Source organism: Crotalus tigris, unplaced genomic scaffold (genome assembly GCF_016545835.1).
Source record: "Crotalus tigris isolate CLP2741 ecotype Arizona unplaced genomic scaffold, ASM1654583v1 scf7180000018124.1459596, whole genome shotgun sequence".
Lineage (NCBI taxonomy): Eukaryota > Metazoa > Chordata > Lepidosauria > Squamata > Viperidae > Crotalus > Crotalus tigris.
Window position 1 is genome coordinate 244130 of NW_024096836.1, and position 17124 is coordinate 261253.

General features: G+C 45.5%; 1 protein-coding gene and 1 long non-coding RNA gene across 8 annotated transcripts in view; one reads left to right on the forward strand and one right to left on the reverse strand.

Annotated features, from left to right (window-relative positions):
• Positions 1-17124, reverse strand: part of PALD1 (phosphatase domain containing paladin 1) — a 143909-nt gene that overhangs the window by 71793 nt on the left and 54992 nt on the right. For 4 of the 7 annotated variants that reach the window (XM_039348162.1, XM_039348164.1, XM_039348170.1 and 1 more), the window contains 5 exons: positions 15862-16056; positions 13640-13742; positions 13113-13292; positions 5946-6110; positions 3922-4082 (listed from right to left, as the gene is read on the reverse strand). In XM_039348162.1, coding sequence (XP_039204096.1) covers positions 3922-4082; positions 5946-6110; positions 13113-13292; positions 13640-13742; positions 15862-16056 — 804 coding nt within the window. Of the gene's footprint in view, positions 1-3921; positions 4083-5945; positions 6111-13112; positions 13293-13639; positions 13743-15861; positions 16057-16370; positions 16590-17124 lie in introns of all 7 variants that reach the window. The other 3 variants (XM_039348167.1, XM_039348166.1, XM_039348168.1) reach the window with 1 other exon arrangement.
• On the forward strand, positions 507-16607 carry LOC120310114. Its single transcript, XR_005557271.1, has 3 exons — positions 507-949; positions 13111-13347; positions 16527-16607. It is a non-coding gene; the product is annotated as an uncharacterized LOC120310114 (long non-coding RNA).

Consider the following 17124-nt stretch of genomic DNA (forward strand, 5'->3'; position numbering starts at 1 on the left):
CTGTTCAAGCAGGAGACCCTCTCACCTCTGATGTACACAGGCAATTTAATTTGCCCTCCATATTCCATTTCCACTGTCATTTTTCAAATATTTATAATGCCCTGCCTCATTGATGGGGAAAACAGAAGGAGCTTCACTGACTAAATAAGGATATATGTGGAAGACAGAGACCTCAAACAGTGGGAGAAGAAATAATCAATGTAAAAGATTTTTTTTCCTTCCCTTTCTCAAACAGAAAACAATACATAATCTATATTGCAATGGGTCTAAATGTGACAGGCTGAATAATTTTGGTTTAAAAACAATTGGTCTTTCCAGACAATGAGCTGGATTCAAAATCTGTCAAAGTTGTGCTACTAAAGCAGGGGTAAGCAACCTTGGCTCTTTTATGACTTGTGGACTTCAACTCCCAGAATTCCTGAGCCAGCCATGCTGAGGGGAAAGGGAGAGGTTTCCAAGCTGAGCCATGCTGACTCAGGAATTCTGGGAGTTGAAGTCCACGAGTCATAAAAGAGCCAAGGTTGCCTACTCCTGCATTAAAGTCAGCAAAATCTGTTAGATTCAGTCCTGTTGATTCAAAGGGATAAATCTATTTCAATGTCTACCCTAAACATAGTCAGGTCTGCTTCCAACCCCTAACTTTAGAAAACAGCAGACTATTAAGCTGCTTAATAGTGCTGAAGCACTTCTATAACAAGAGGCAATCCAGCCATGGTTTCCGTGCAAAAAAATGATAAATAGGCAGCTTTAGTGATTGGTTTGGTAGCTTCCTGGAGACCTTTGTGTGGCATGGGTGTAGGTCACAAAGGTGGAGGAGCAGGTGCCCTTTGATAGGAGGATAAGGGAGGTGGGTCATCTCCTTGGGAATTCTAATGGCTTTATGATTTCAGCCCTGCAGGCTAAAGTGTCAGTTACTGTCAGTTATCAGTGTGAAGATGCCTTCCTAGAGGTAAGTTGCTCTTCAGTGGGGCTCCTGGACTCTGGGGAAGCTTCCCTCTTTTTTGTAGCCAACTCTTAGAGGAGAGTTTGATTTAGGATGAGGGTGAGAGCAAGAATGTTAGAAAGAGGATGAGGGTGAAAAGGTGAGGGACAGGCTGAGAGGGAGCATGAGTGAGGTTGAGAGTCAGGGTCAGGATGAGGGGGAGGGGAAAGGGAGGGGTATGGGTATGGGAAATGGAAGATAAAAAGGGGAGGGGAGGATCAGGGAAGGATCAGGGAAGGGTGAAAGGAAGAGGGGGATGGGTAGGAGATGTGAGGTGAGGGGGAGAGAGAAGGGGGACAGGACAAAGAGAGAAGGGAAGGGAGGAGAATGAAGAAAGGAAAAAAGGAAAAAGGAGGGGGACGAAGAAGTGAAGTGGGTGCAGTAGGAAAGGGGAGGGGAGGTTGACAGGACAGGGAGAGAAGGAAGGGTAGTCACAAATAGGAAGGGGGGAATGCTAATGCCTTTATGACTTCATCCAGGCAGGTATATTACCAGAATTAAGGGAGAGGGAGGGAGGGAGAGGAGGAGGGGAAGGGAGGAGGGGAGGGGAGAGGAGGAGAAGTGAGGAGGCTAGGGAAGGGGTGGACATGGAGTAGCAAGGGGAGGGGATGGGGAGAGGGAAGGGAAGAGAAGGGCAGGGAAGAACAATTGGGAGCAGGGTGAATTTTAATGTTTTCATGACTTCATCCATTGCAGATTAGCAGAGATAAGTGAGCAAAAGAGAGGGAGGGTGAGGGAAATGGAAGGAGAGAGGCAGGGGCAGCAGGGGAGGGGTATAGGTATGAGAAGGGGGGGGAGACAAATAGGTGGGCGGGGACAGGGAGGAGAAGGCAGGACTGAGGGAGGACAAGGGCAACGGGGATGTGGAGGTGGACAGGTAAAGGTGAGAGATGGGGACACGGACAAGCAGGGGAAGTGACACTGGTGTAGGGAAGGGTTAGAGGCAAGGGCAGGGCAAGAAAAATAGAATTAGATTAGAATTAATATAGAATTAGAATTAAGGAATAGAATAGAATAGAACAGAATAGAATCTACAATAGCATTAGAATAGAACTAGAATTATAGAATTAGAATAGAATTTAGAATAAGATAGAATTAAAATTATAATAGACTTAGAATTTGGAATATGATAGAACATAATAAAATTAGAAACAATAGAACAAAATTAGAATTAAAAGGAAAAAATAAGAATTAGAATTTGAGCAGAATTAGAATAGAAATAGAATATAAGAGATTTTGAGAGAATAGAAAGAATCACATTAGAAAAATATTAGAACTGGAAGTACAGAATGAGATGTAAAATAGAATTAGAATAGAATTACAATTAGAACAATTCTATACAATAGTACAGAACAGAATTAGAATGGAACAGAATTAGAGGAGAATTAAATAGAAATGAGCAGAATTAATATTAGAATTGGAAGATAAGCATAGAACTATAGCACAATTAGAATAAAATAGAATAGAAATAGAAATAGAATGGAAATAGAGTACAATAGAATTAGAATAAAATTAGATTAGAATTAGAAACAGAAGAGAATAAGAATTGAATTAAGAATTAGAGTAGAATGGAATTAAAATAGAATTAAAATTAGAATACAATTGGAATTAGAATTAGAATAGAAATGGAATGGAATTTGAATAGATTAGAATTAGAATTAGTACAGACTTAGAATTACAATTACAATTTGAATAGAATTAGAATACTATAGAATTAAGTAAACACAGCAATCGTTAAGCGAACTCACTGTTCTCTATGGAGTGTTTTTGTCAAAAACCAGAAGTAAAAGCCGTTTTCTGCAAAAACGTCATCAATTGTGGTCATATGACCACAGGACACTGCAAATAGCTGTACCAAGTTTGCCAACAGGCTCAAATGGGGGGACAGCTGGGTTGTAAGTAGCCCTGGAGAGGTCCATTGTAATTTTGAAGGGTTGCTAAGCAACCAGTCATAAGTCTGTACATTATACTGGGACAATTTGCTAATCCAGTCACTTTATAATACAGAGATAGATAACCAGATGTCTGTGGGCAGCAATCTATAATAATCTACAGCCTGGACATTCTGGAAAGCTGCTTGTATTTCCAACGTTAATTTTGATACACTTAATTAGAAATAACAAATTTGAGTGGTACCAGGTTCCAGCACCTGAAACCATAAGTTTCCTTAAACATGGGGGGAAGAGGAAAAGCTACATTTAACCCTAAAAAAGCCCATGGAAGCTAGGATGGTACTAAATATCCTGGAGATCAACCAGATTAGTTTCAAGAAACTGTTATGACTTTGTCTTCCAGGAAATATTTTCTATCCACGTGACAGGCCACACTTACTGTGTGGCAGTCAGTTTGAATCTCGACACCAAGTAAGAGCAGCCAGGCTTTTGCTCTAAATTTTAATAAACCTATCAGCTCGAAGAGATGCCCTACGTTCTTGGAATACAGATAGTTCTCGACTTACGACTACAATTGAGCCCAAAATTTCTGTTGCTAAGCGAGGCAGATTTTATGACTTTTCTTGTCACAGCTGTTAAGTGAATCGCTGCAGTTGTTAACTGAATCATGGGGTCGTGAAGTAAATCTGGCTTCCACTGACGACTTTGCTTGCTGGAAGCCAGTTGAGAAGGGTTCAAATGGCTATCACATGACCCCAGGATAATGCAACTGTCATAAATACATGCCAGTTGCCAAGCGCCGAATTTTGATCAAGTGACCACGGGGATGCTGCAATAGTCCTAAGTGTGAAAACCAGTAGTGTCACTTTTTTCAGTGCTGTTGTAACTTCAAACTGTCAGTAAATAAATAGTTGTAAGTTGAGGACTACTTGTAATGTTTTGTAATGCTGCTATTTAGATAAAACAGAGAGTGCTGAAAAGAAATAAGGTCTAAGTTAGTAAAATTATTTATTAATAAGGACAAGATTCTCTTCCACCGAAATTTACCTATAAGATGGCAACAGGAAGACAGGTCTCTTGTACACTTCCTCCGTCACCTGGATGTCTTCTTCACAGAAAATTTTGACTGAATGTGGCTCATCTTTGAAATGTTCAGTATCATTGTAGACATAATATATATTCTCACTCAGCTGGGCAAAGTCATGGATCTTCAACAGATAAATCCAAGAAACCAACCTGAGAAGAGGCTTGCTTTATAAAACATTATCTACAACCTGTTGTATGCAGTTTTCTTCCTTAGACCTACTTGCTGACTTTGCTAAATGGTTCGCCCTAGAGATACAAAGGAAAAGGCTCTGGTCCTACTCATCTCAACTTGTTCATGAAGACATTATAGGACCAATATTAAGATTGGATAATAAGACCACTAAGATACCAAGATACATGCCAGATAGGTTTCTATTGTGTTGTGCAGATATCTAAAATGGAATCAATAGTACAGAAAAGTTAAAAGGACACCATGCAATTTGATAGCCATTCTCATTCCCAAATTTAAACCCCTGAGAAATATTTTGTACTATTGTGATGACTCCTCCCCCTCCCTGGATGCTTCCCCAGATACCTCTCCAGATGGCAGCTCAGAGGATGAACCACTTCCAGGCATGTCTGGAGGGGAGTTGGTCAATGGCTCTGAGCAGCCGTCTGAGAGGGATTTGGCTAAAGCACAGCTGTAGCAGAACAGCCCTGAGGCTTTGGGTGGGGAAAGCATGCAGATGCAGCTGGTCAGCAATAAGGAAGAAGAACTGCCTTCTTTACCTGATCCGAGAACATGTAGGGCAGAGAAAAGTCAGGCGCAGCAAAGGTCAGCCAGATTACTTGTGAGGAGGAAGCCTCACCCTTTTGATGGGCTGCACCAGAAGCTGGCTATTTAGCACAGCAGTCAGGTGGAGGTGATGCTGGGAATATGTTTATTTCCTAGCTGCATTTTTCCTGCCTTGCTTTAGATCAGGGGTGTCAAACTCGTGACGTCACGTGAAGTCGTGCAACGTATTTTGCCATTGCCGACAATGGGGTGGGCATGGCTTCTGGATGACGCATCCAGCCCATGGGCCGGCAGTTTGACACCCTTGCTTTAGGTTGACACCATGCCTGGATTGTGCCTTGTGACTTTTCTTGCCTCGTGAACCCTCTTGTATTATGGATTTAACTTTGCCTGGTGGATTTCTCTTGTTTGGGAAACTTTAAAGTGCCTTGTGGACTCATTGGCCAGTGCTCTGTGGACTAGCATTGGCCTGCTTTTGGCTGGACGTTGGACAGTTCTGGGGGGTTTTTTGAAGAGAATTGCTGGGGAATATTAATAAACCCACTAAACCACCATTACATGTGCGTGTGAGTGAGTGGGACAGCACAACTATATAATAATGTAATTAAAGCTGTATTACTTCTTTAAATAAAAATTTAAAAGCAATAGTGTCTGGAAAAAAATAAGTCAGAATACTCAAAATAAAAGACACGTAATGGGCTAAGAAAGCAGAAGTTATAGACTAAATGATATTACAGGCAGTTTTGAGTTATGACCACAACTGAGCCCAGAATTTCAGTCATAAGTCATTGTGGTTAAGTCAAGACATCACATAACCAGACTTTATTTTATAATCATATTTAAAATGATTCTAAGTCTCCAAAGTTGTTAAATAAATCATGTGGTCATTAGACAAGACATACAGTTGTTAAGTGAATCCAGCATATCCAAAGGTTGGAGGTTTTTGCCATTTTCTGGCAGAAAATGGCAAAACAAAAGTCACAAATTGTGAGATGTGACTGCAATTTGGTTGTAAATGTGAGCTGACTGCCTGAAGCACCAGAAATGCAATCACATGACCACAAGGAGGAGTGGGCAGTCATAATTCTGACGATGGGTCATCAGAAGCTTTTTTTAAAGTCTGTTGTAACGTCAAATGGTCATTAAACAACAGTTCACAAGTTCAAGAATTACCCGTAATAAAAGTGGGAAAATATATCTCAAGCAAATCTCAAATGTAGTGCGCCTTCATGCAGCTCTGAAAAATCACCTCTTTTCGAATAGAGATTTCCAGGTCTTCTACTTTAACTCCTGTTTGCAGATTGTGTAGGTTCTCCTTCAAGTTCTCCTTTGCTCTTGGAGTGTAGGGGATGAAATCATTGTCCATCCGCAGAAAAAGTACAGGTTCTTCACGAACGCAAAACACAATGCATTCCTGCTATGACAAAGAGAACTGTGTTGGCTAAATTCTCAATAGAGCAGTGGTTCTCAACCTGTGGGTCGGGACCCCATTTGGAGTCGAATGACCATTTCATGGGGGTCGCCAAACAACGCAGTCCGCCATTTTTTTCCCCCTTTTCCTTAGCTGTGCTACTCCTTTTTATTCTACTGGCTTTTGAAAGCCAACAGAATAGACTCTCTTGAATAGAGTCTAATTCTATTGGCTTTCAAAAGCCAATAGGAATTGTCCAGGCTGTCTCTGCCCTGCTGAGCCTGCCAAAAGTCCCATTCTGCAAACGGTGCTGCACTAGTTGAGTAGTCCTCAACTTACGACCGGTTGAGTAGTCCTCGACTTACGACCAGTTGGGGGTCGCGGCATTAAAAAGGTTGAGAACCACTGCAATAGAGAGTAGAGAAATGCTGATTTACATACAAAGCTTTTTGTGTCTGCAGTAATTATCTACAAGTTTGGACTTCACTGAGATGTTCTGCACATTGTCCTTCAGGGCACTTGTTCAAGGGCAAACCTCTAGGTGTGCAAGAGAAGGGGCGTTGTCTTACCTGAACGCCTTTTCTCAGCAGGATGATGTAGAGTCCAAATGGATGGGTTCTATGACGGCCTTCCTGCCTGGCAGACTGGGTAAAAACTTCGGCCACACCCCTTCCTTTGGGCGTGACCCCAGTTTTGACTTAGGTGAGAAACTTTGTTGGAATTAACATTGCAGCTCTTTATTATATCGTTATTATCTCCCTGCCTAGACCTATCCTCTGGGTGGGCTTGGACTCTACATCATCCTGCTGAGAAAAGGCGTTCAGGTAAGACAACGCCCCTTCTCCAGCAGGATGGCTGTAGAGTCCAAATGGATGGGACATACCAAAGCCCTCATGTCCCCCTGGGAGGGAATGTCTAGGCTACCGAACTCTGAGCAGATACGACTTGTTGAAGAACTCTTCTGCCAAAAGCCGCGTCTGCTGCTGCTAGGGAATCTAAACGGTAATGTCGAATGAAAACCGAAGGTGAGGACCAGGTTGCGGCCCTGCAAATCTCTTCCACCGGAGCTTGTGTTAGCCACGCCGCAGATGTGGCTGCGCTCCGAGTTGAGTGGGCAGTCACCTGAGTGGGTGCTGGCAAATCCTGTGAGACGTATGCCTGTGCTATGCAGGCTCTGATCCACCTGCCTATGGTGGAAGGAGACACCTTCTTTCCCATAGTTGCTGGTTGAAAGGACACAAATAATGCTTCAGTCTTTCGGAAAGCCGAGGTGCGTTTCACGTAGAAACACAGCGCTCTCCGCACGTCTAGCTTGTGCCATCTGTGTTCTAGCCTATGTTTGGGTCTTGGACAGAAATCAGGAAGCGTAAGTTCCTGAGATCTGTGAAAGATGCTATTTACCTTCGGAATGAAGGTCGGGTCTGGTCTAAGAACGACCCTGTCTTTGAAAAAGGTACACAGATCCTTCCTTACTGACAGTGCTGCAAGTTCTGAGATTCTCCTTGCTGAAGTAATTGCCACAAGGAAAGATACCTTCAGTGATAGGTGATGGAGTGAGCATGTTTCAAGAGGTTCGAAGGGTGCTGATGTCAAGGCTAGAAGGACCTTAGGCAGGTTCCAGGACGGGTACCTGTGTATGACTGGGGGCTTTGTGTTAGATGCCCCTTTTAAAAAGGCACTAATCGCTGGATGCTGTGCTAGGGAAGTTAAGTTGTCGCAGGAGAGTACAGTTGAGAGGGCCGATATCTGTCTGCGGATGGTATTGACTGACAGGCCCTTATTAAGACCCTCCAATAGGTAATCTAGGATGTTAGGGATAGATACTGCGGTCGGGTCTAGGTGAAGCGAAGTGCACCACCTACAAAATCCCTTCCATGTAGCGTCGTAAATCCTATTAGTGGACGCTCTTCGTGATGCCTGTATGATCGATATCACCCCTGCCGAATAAGATTGTTTAGTTAAGCTTTGCCGCTCAAATGCCAAGCGGCTAGATGTAGCCACTGGGGATCTGGGTGTACAAGCTTGCCCTGACTGAGTTTTACCCTGTCCGGGGGAATCCTCCACGGAGGTGATATCGAAAGGTCCACGAGGTCGGCAAACCACGGGCGCCGTGGCCAGTGAGGGGCAATGCAGACCATCTCTGCGCCCTCTAGGATCATCTTGCGTATGGTCGCCGGTATTAATGGCAGCGGTGGGAAGGCGTACAGAAGTTGCGCCGGCCACCGGCACCTGAGAGCATCCGTTCCCTCCGATCCCGGGGACGGGAATCTGGAGAAGAACCTGGGGAGTTGTGTGTTCTTGTGGTTGGCAAATAGATCTAGGTGCGGATGTCCGAACCTCCGGGAGATCTCCTCGAAGAGAACCGGGTCCAGACGCCATTCCGACTGGTCCACCTTGGCTCTGCTCAGGGAGTCTGCCTGGGTGTTTGTCTCCCCTGAGATGTGTTCCGCTCTGATGGAACTCACATTGGTTTCTGCCCATCGGGCCAGAGCCAATGCTTCCTTCATTAGTTCCACTGATCTCGTTCCTCCCTCCTTGTTTACATGTGCCTTGGCTGCTACATTGTCTGTAAGCACGAGGACGTGCCTCCTCGTTACTAGGTGAGAGAAATGACGGAGGGCCAGGCGTATGGCCCGGAGCTCTAGCCAGTTGATGCTGTGTGACAGGTCCTTCTGTCCCCACTGGCCCTGTGCTATCTGGGTTCCCAGGTGGGCCCCCCATCCGAACAGGCTCGCGTCTGTCGTGAGTGTGACCCTGTTCGGTTCCCTGAATATGCTCCCCTTGAGTGTCGTGGGGGATAGCCACCATTTTAGTGATTTCATCACCTGTGCTGGTACCAGCACCCTCTTGCTGGAGGTGCTGAGGTTCCTCCTCTGGTAGGGTAGGAGGAACCACTGCAACTCCCTCGAGTGGAGCCTTGCCCATGGGATGATGCCCATGCAAGATATCATCTTCCCCAGGAGCTTCGAGAGTTGTAGCAAGGGCACTCTCCTGATCCTTTGAATTTGGTGAATTAGCTTGGATATGTTGATCAGTCGCTCCTGGGAAAGGTATACCCTGCACTGTGACGTGTCTATCACCGCGCCCAGGTGTTGCAGTCTCCTTGAGGGAATGAGGTGGCTCTTGTTTAGATTGACCGAGAATCCGTGCCCCTGTAGGGTTCGGATTGTGGTCTCGAGATCTGCCCTTGCTTGCTCCCGAGATCTGGATTGAATCAAGATGTCGTCCAGATAAAACTGAACGCGAACCGGGATCAACCTGAGATGGGCCGCTATTACAGCTAGGATCTTGGTGAATACCCTTGGTGCTGATGATAGCCCGAAGGGTAATGCCCTGTATTGGTAATGTCGACCCGCGTAGGTAAATCTGAGGAATTTCCGGTAGCTGGGATGGATGGGAATGTGTAGGTACGCCTCTGTGAGATCTATTGAGGATAATAGATCGTCTTCCCTGACGCTGGCTAGGATGGATTTCAAGGAGTGCATCTTGAACCTCCTGTACTTTATGAAATAGTTCAGGCCCTTCAGGTCCAAGATTGCTCTCCACCCTCCTGATGTCTTTGGGATGACGAAGAGGATAGAGTAAAATCCTCTTCCCTCCTCCTCCTTTGGTACCTTCTCTATGGCCTGGATTGACAGAAGGTGGGCTATGGCCGAAGTTATCAGCCTCGTCTTGTGTGCTCTTCTGGAGATGGGACATCTGATGAACCGGTTTGGTGGGGGAGAACAGAAGTCTAAGGTCAGACCATGCCTGATCGTTTCCAGAACCCAGGCGTCGGTCGTGGTCTGCTCCCAGACCTCGATGAAATTTCCTAACCGACCCCCAATGGGAGTATCCTGTTTGGCGTCACTTGGTACGCTTAAAGGATCTGCCTCCCGCTCCCCTATATGGGCGTCTGGACTGGAACTGGCCCCTGGCTCCCGGGCTCTGGCGATCCTGGGTTCGATCCTGTCTGGGGTAGAAGGATCGTGAGCCTCTGGGCCAGTCCCAGGATTGCCCTGATCGAAAGGGCTGTCTCCATTCCCAGGGGCTTCCTGGGCGGGAGCCCTGTCTCCGGAAGTCCTGACTGCCTCTCCTGTCTAACTTCTTTGATGGATGTACTAGGATTTTTTTCTTGTCTCTGCCTTCGCTGACATGTGGGTCCAGAATGGAACCAAATAGGGCTACTCCACTGTATTTGGACGTCGAAAGACGCCATTTGGACCTCAGGTCTGTCTTCCAATTTTTGAGCCATAGTAGCCTACGTGAGGCCACTGTGGCCGCAATGGATCTAGCCACATACTTTGTTGCGTACAGTGAAGCGTCAGAGACAAATTGCGAGGCCGCGAGGAGCTTGGCCAATGTTTGGTGTACTCTGACCTGGTCTGGAGGCACCGTGCCTTGCAGTTCCCTCAGCCACATGATACTGGCCCTCGCGAAGAATGATGATGAAGTGGCTGCTCTGGCCGCCCAGGCTGCAGCCATATGGGAACGCCGGAGGGAGTGTTCAAATTTCTTCTCCTCAGGTCTCAAGACCTCCGCCATGTCTCCTGGAATCGCGGAGGTAGAAAATAATGAAATTAAGGGGTTATCTACAGCAGGAACCTCTAACATGTTAGAGAAGGAGGGAGATAGGTTGAAAAGCTTTCTTTCCGCGCTGTTAGGTGCCGGTGGGCTTGCAAGTGAGGACCATTGTTCTTCCAGCGTGGTCATAAAGACCTCCGCACATGGAATGTACTTATCTTGTGGAACCTTTTTGGCAAACAGAGGATTGGCCTCCTTGCTTATTGAGGGCTTCTCATCCTGTACTGATGTTAGGTTGACTGTGGAAACAGCCTTTACCAGGAGTGATTTTAGGAGCGCTGGGTTAAAGAGGCCAGAGCTCGTCGCCTGCTCAGGTGCAGTCTCCTCGTCCTCCGAGAGGGGCATGTCTGACATGTCAAGGTCCACTGAGCCACCCTCTCCCAGTTGAGAGGAAGTTTCAGAGGTGCTGGTAGGGGGTGGCCTAGCCCGACCCTTACGGGGTGTGTGAAAGGCCACTTGCCCCTTAGAAGCCATGAACTGGGAGAATGCATCCTGCATGAATGCATGAAATTGTGCCGACCATATGTTCTCCTGCGCCTTGTCGCTGGAGTGAGGCGCTGGAGTGTGGTTGGGTGAAGAAGCTGGTGAGGAGGGATTGGAGGAGTCTAACTGTTCAGTTTCCCCAGGAGGAGACCAAGTCTTGAGCACTTCCTCGGCAGTAGGTTCTGTGCTGGGTGCCACCGCTGGGACAGGGGAAACCAAATTTGTCCCATTGGCATTGGTTCTCTGTGCCCTCCAAATGTCTCCTCAAAGCCTCTCGCTCAGCCGTTTTAGACTGTCCCTTCTGAGAAAGGTGCTTTGTTTTAGCTTTCTTCTTCCCCCCCACCTCTGATTCAGAAGATCTGCGTTTTTGTTGTTGCTGTGGGGGGGACAATTGAGGGACCTGTGTGACTGAATACGAGACATTGTCTGCCATTGTGCCAGACACCCCGAGTAGGTAATGCCTGGAGTGGGGGAATAAGATACGCAGATCAGATGCAGATGCTTGGGGCTGAGCCCTCCTCTGCCTATACAAACAATGGCCGGACAGACAGGAGTCTTTGGACAGAAGATCCTGCAAGGCAGTGACTAAAGGCCACTATAGGAACAGTCAGGGAAAAATGCTCCTCCTCACCTCCTCACCTAGTCCAGACAAAGTGCAGTTTATATCTCTCTCTCCCCCAGTCTGTGGCTGTGGCAACAGACCACGATCAGAACGGTTCTCTTTCTTTTCCCTCTTCCTTCCTCTTGTCTCAATTTCTTGAGATAACCACAGATCCTAGCATAAGGGCTCCCCCTTTGTCTGCAGGGAAATGGAATCCGGGTGGTGGCCCCGCCCCCAAGGGAAAAACGGCGGGTAGATCCGTTCGTTCAAAATGGCGAATGGGGAAGAAGCCACGCCTCCCAATGGTAGCCCGGGAATCCACGAGGTTCAAAACAATGGCGGATCTTTGACTTTGGCAATCAGTAAGACTCCTTTAGTCTTAAGGGGCTGCGCCTCTCCTTTAAGGAGAAAGAAATTCTCGCGCTAGTTCTGCTCTTGTCGGGCTGCTTCTCGCGCCGCTCAGCTGGTCTATGCCGAGCGGCGCCGCGGTTTGCCGCTTTCCGCGCGGCTCAGCTGTTTCGCGCTGAGCGGCGCCTCGTTCTATCGGCCAAACCACTCAGCTGTTTGGCGGACCCGGAGGGCGACGAGCAACCCGGTGTGAGACCCCTGCGCCAAACAGCTGCTCGGCGGGCCGGAAATCGGCGAGCGATCCGGCCCGGCTCCAAGCCTCCCGTAAGTCCCTGACGCCCCACTCACGAGTCCGCCGATCCTGGCTGCCTCTCTCGAGTCCTATCAGCTGCCAGGAAACTTTTCTTTCAACTGGAGGAAGAGGGGATTCCTTTTCTCTCTTCTTTTTTTTTTTTTTTTTGAGTTAAATTAGTTTTGTTCTGAGAGCTGCCTCTCGCACTTCTACCAGGCTTCGAGACTGAGTCAAAACTGGGGTCACGCCCAAAGGAAGGGGTGTGGCCGAAGTTTTTACCCAGTCTGCCAGGCAGGAAGGCCGTCATAGAACCCATCCATTTGGACTCTACAGCCATCCTGCTGGAGAACAAGAAATACACTGCAAGAATCAGATTTCTCTTGTAGTTAGGGAAAAATCAAAAATATGTCAAAATGCCTATGGGAGAAAAAATAGGAGTTCCAGTGTTTTCTCCCATCTAATAACAAGTGGATAAAAGCATGTCTACACGTCTACAATGCAGGTGCATTTGAACCCTGTTTGTGAGAAGGATACATGGGGGCTACAAGGGTGCTTTTGCGTAACTTTGTCACGACACAAACAGGAATGCTAAACTTTCAGCCACTGTTTAAACAGAGGTGTCCAACCTTGGCAATTTTAAGACTTGAGGACTTCAACTCCCAACATTCCCCAGCCAGCCAGCCACCTATCTCAGTTTGGCTTTCTTTCATTTACAGACCTTATGACCATCATTCTGGAGCTTCTGCAGGACTTGCTTGAATCCACCAAAGCTGGGCTGCCCCATCCCAAACACTGCATATCCTCCTTTGGCCTGCCGAAAGTTGGGAGCCCCACAAGTGCTGGAAGTATTCAGGACATCTAATATGCCGTATACATCACGGACCATAAAATATTTCCCCTACACGGAACAGTAACAAAAAATGGAGAGATGTCAATGTGCAGCAGAAGGCAGTGTAAGTCAATTAATGTCTTCACAAAAATAACATGACTGAAAATCTGCAGAGAACCAGACAAGACTGTCCTATCACAGTCATTGCCTATTAAAGCTCAATATTCAGCAATATTATGCTGCAAAGCACCACTTGTTGGGCAGGGAACCAGAACAGGAAGGCTACATCATGTTTCTTGGCCTCTGTTGGCCATTATGAGAAATGGGATACTCATCTTTTGGCCCAGAAAAGCTCTTTTTAAATATTTTTATCACCACATCCTACTGAATTTCCGTGCATAATCCGCAACATTCACCTGGACAAGATAGTGTTCTGGAGTAGATTCTGTAATCCGCCCCACAGTATAGCTGGCTTTCAATAAGTCATCATGTATTTGAAATTCTTCCTTGCAGTTGTAACTGTAAGAAACACATGACAGAAATTGGTTGGTTTTTCTGCAACTACAATATGTACTGTGGTCAAACAAGCATCATAAGATTCCATTGCTTAGTTTTCTATTCACAGAAAGTTGATGCATCTTACCCAGATGGTAAACTCTGCAACAAAATAAATGAACAAGCGCACAGCTATAAGTCAAATCAGTTTGTTTAACTGTACTATTTTACACTGAACATATGTACGTACTGTTATGTAGTCTATACAAAATTACAATCCAAGTTGCTTTCCAGGATCCTGCTACTACCTGTCTGGCTGTAACCAATAAGAAACTCTCAATTCTTTGTTTCAAAGTGTGTAAACTTAGTAAGGCCAATATGGAATCTTAGATAATGGACTCAGTTGTGATTTATCTCATTTTTGTATTTATAAAAAAAAATATCAGTGCAAAAAGACTGAACAGGTTTTTAAGATTACCACCTAGGACAAAGCTATTTCTTTGTTTTCTCCAACAGCATCGTCAAAACCCCAAGATCCCACAGAGATCTAGAGAGGGCCCTAGGCATAATAATAGTATATGACTGAGTTCTGAGGATTGCTAGGATGTGTATGCACATATCCAGCAAAGAGAGAGAATTTCATAGAACAATAGTTGGAAGGGACCTTGGAGGTCTTCCTAGTCCAGCAGGAGACACTATACCAGGGGTAGGCAACCTTGGCTCTTTTATGACTCGTGGACTTCAACTCCCAGAATTCCTGAGCCAGCATGGCTCAGCTTGGAAATCTCTCTCTTTCCCCTCAGCATGGCTGGCTCAGGAATTCTGGGAGTTGAAGTCCACGAGTCATAAAAGAGCTAAGGTTGCTACCCCTGCACTATACCATTTCAGACAAATGGTTGGCCAATCTCTTTTTGAAAGAGCACCCACAACTTCTGAAGGCAAGCTATTCTATTGGCTCTTACCGTTAGGACATTTCTCCTTAATTCTAGATTGCTTTTCTCCTTGGTTAGAGATAAAGTTAGACTAAGTTAGACTAAGAAAGGGAAGCAGAGGATAATCTAAGGCAGGGGTCCCCAACCCCCGGTCATGCCAGCAACCGGTCCGCACAAACAAGGAAAGCCCCATCCACAGGATGCAGGCAGCAGACAAAGCCACGCCCCTTCTGGTCCACGGAAAAATCTTTCTCCAGGTAACCAGTCCCTGGTGCCCAAAAGGTTAGGGACCTCTGGTCTAAGGAGCTTGTGCAGATGGCATTTGGTAAAGCTACCTTTTAGGACTATTCTCTCTTTCTGTAAAAGCCATTTGTTGTTGTTCTTTGTTTTGTTTTTTTCAATATCCAAACTGGGGCTATCAGCCCATTAATGTTGCCTGTTCCTCATTTATATGCTTAAATTTCATAAACCAATTATAAAGCAAGTCAATTTTAAGGGGAAATAATACATACAAAGCTATGATCGGATTGGAAAAACCTCTTTTGGGAGAATGAGATGGACATTAATCCTGATTACTTAGCATTTATGTTCAGCTGGAAACCCATGTTATTCCTCTCTTGTTTTTAACTTGAAAGTTTTATATACCAAGAAAATCTTATTTTATTTTATGCTGTGGCTAATTTTTTTTTTGACTGGGGAATAAGAATAAGCAAGAGACTGCATTCAAACTGTCATATATAGGGCAGGTTTCTGTGTCTGAGTTACACCAACAAAGACCACTAACTACCAACATCCTGGGCTTTTCAAGATTTTTCTCCAGACCATTCCCATCTGAGGTAACAAAACCAGGTGAGGGAACAGAATTCCTAACCACAATCCATGTCAAATGGGCTATAATCAATTTAGTAGGCCACAAGAAGAAATGGCTCGTTTTACAGAAGCCTTTCTTAACTTGGTGTCCTCCAGATGTTTTCCAGATGTGCTACGCAGCCCTTGCCATCCCCAGGTATGAAGTACTACAAAGAGAACACACTGTCTCTTCTATCACACATTCAATACAAAATACGAAAGGAAAAAAATGTTCGGCTTCTTTTCTTAGCCTATCTCTTTATACAGATAACATCACAGCCATTAGAAGACAAGGCAGTTCCAGAAGACTGGGACAAAGATTAAAGGATCTGCAAGGGATATAACTGGTGGATGCAACTTACGTAATGACAACAGGCGCCACCTTATTAGTAATGATAGACTTGGCTTTGTTATTGTGGAGGCCAATGGTCTGGAAGGAGTGGATACTGAGGGAATGGTGATCCTCCATGGTTCCGCTGCCGTGAATATTCTCAAATGTTGCTGTTGCTACTGTCTGCTGAGCTGTGCTGGCAGTTGTACCCATAATCCACAGGCAACTGTATCAATAAAAATAATCAGAAGATGGAATAAGAAGGGGAAGGTTAAGACTTCAGTATTTTGCAAAAAGAGAGAGGGAAGGAAGGAAGGAAGGAAGGAAGGAAGGAAGGAAGGAAGGAAGGAAGGAAGGAAGGAAGGAAGGAAGAAGAAACAGGGAGAAAGAAAGAACACAAAAAAGAAATATATTTAGGAAAAAGCAATCAGAATTTGTTTGCATGTATTTATTATTAGATGGCTGAAGTCCCATCTGATGGCAACATTTAAGGGATGAGAGCATACCCACCCTATCTAACTTAGTAGGACAGACAGATACCTTCAGCGAGAGGTGCTCCCACAAGTAATCTGATCCTCTGCCACGTAGGTCTTTAAAGGTGATAACCTTGAATTGGACCCAGAAAGCAACTGGAAGCCAGTACAGTTCAGGTAGCAGTGGTGTTACTATTTGACATTGTTATCTTCCTTATTTCAGAACTGGAGCTTTCAGACTGTGTTCAAGAAAAACCTGATGATTCCTTGGACATTCTTCACAAAACTGTGAATGAAAGGCATAGCTGATGTTGCATAGGAATAAGGAGCCTACACAATCTTTTAGGCATCATTTAGACATGATAGCAGTGTTCCAGGATCTGAGGGGCTACCACAAGGCAGAGGGGGTCAGGTTGTTCACCGAAGGACAAGAAACAATGGTCGGAGGCTGATCAAAGAAAGAAGCAACCTGGAATTAAGGAGAAACTTCCTGACAGTGAGGTCAATCAACCGGTGGAACAGCTTGCCTCCAAAAATTGTGGGCGCTCCATCAGTGGAGATTTTTAAGAAAAGACTAGACAATCGCCTGTCCAAGATGGTGTAGGTTCTCCTGCTTGAGCAGGGGGTTGGACTAGATGACCTCCAGGGTCACTTTCAGCTCTATTTTATTCTAGGATATAAAGTCTTGGCATTCTATGGCAGATGATGGAGTTCTTGGCAAATGATTCAATGTTGAAAACATTGTCCAAAACTGGAAAAATCACAAACCAGAGATCTATCGCTGTACCCACGTCCATTCTGGCAACTCTGATGACTTCTAA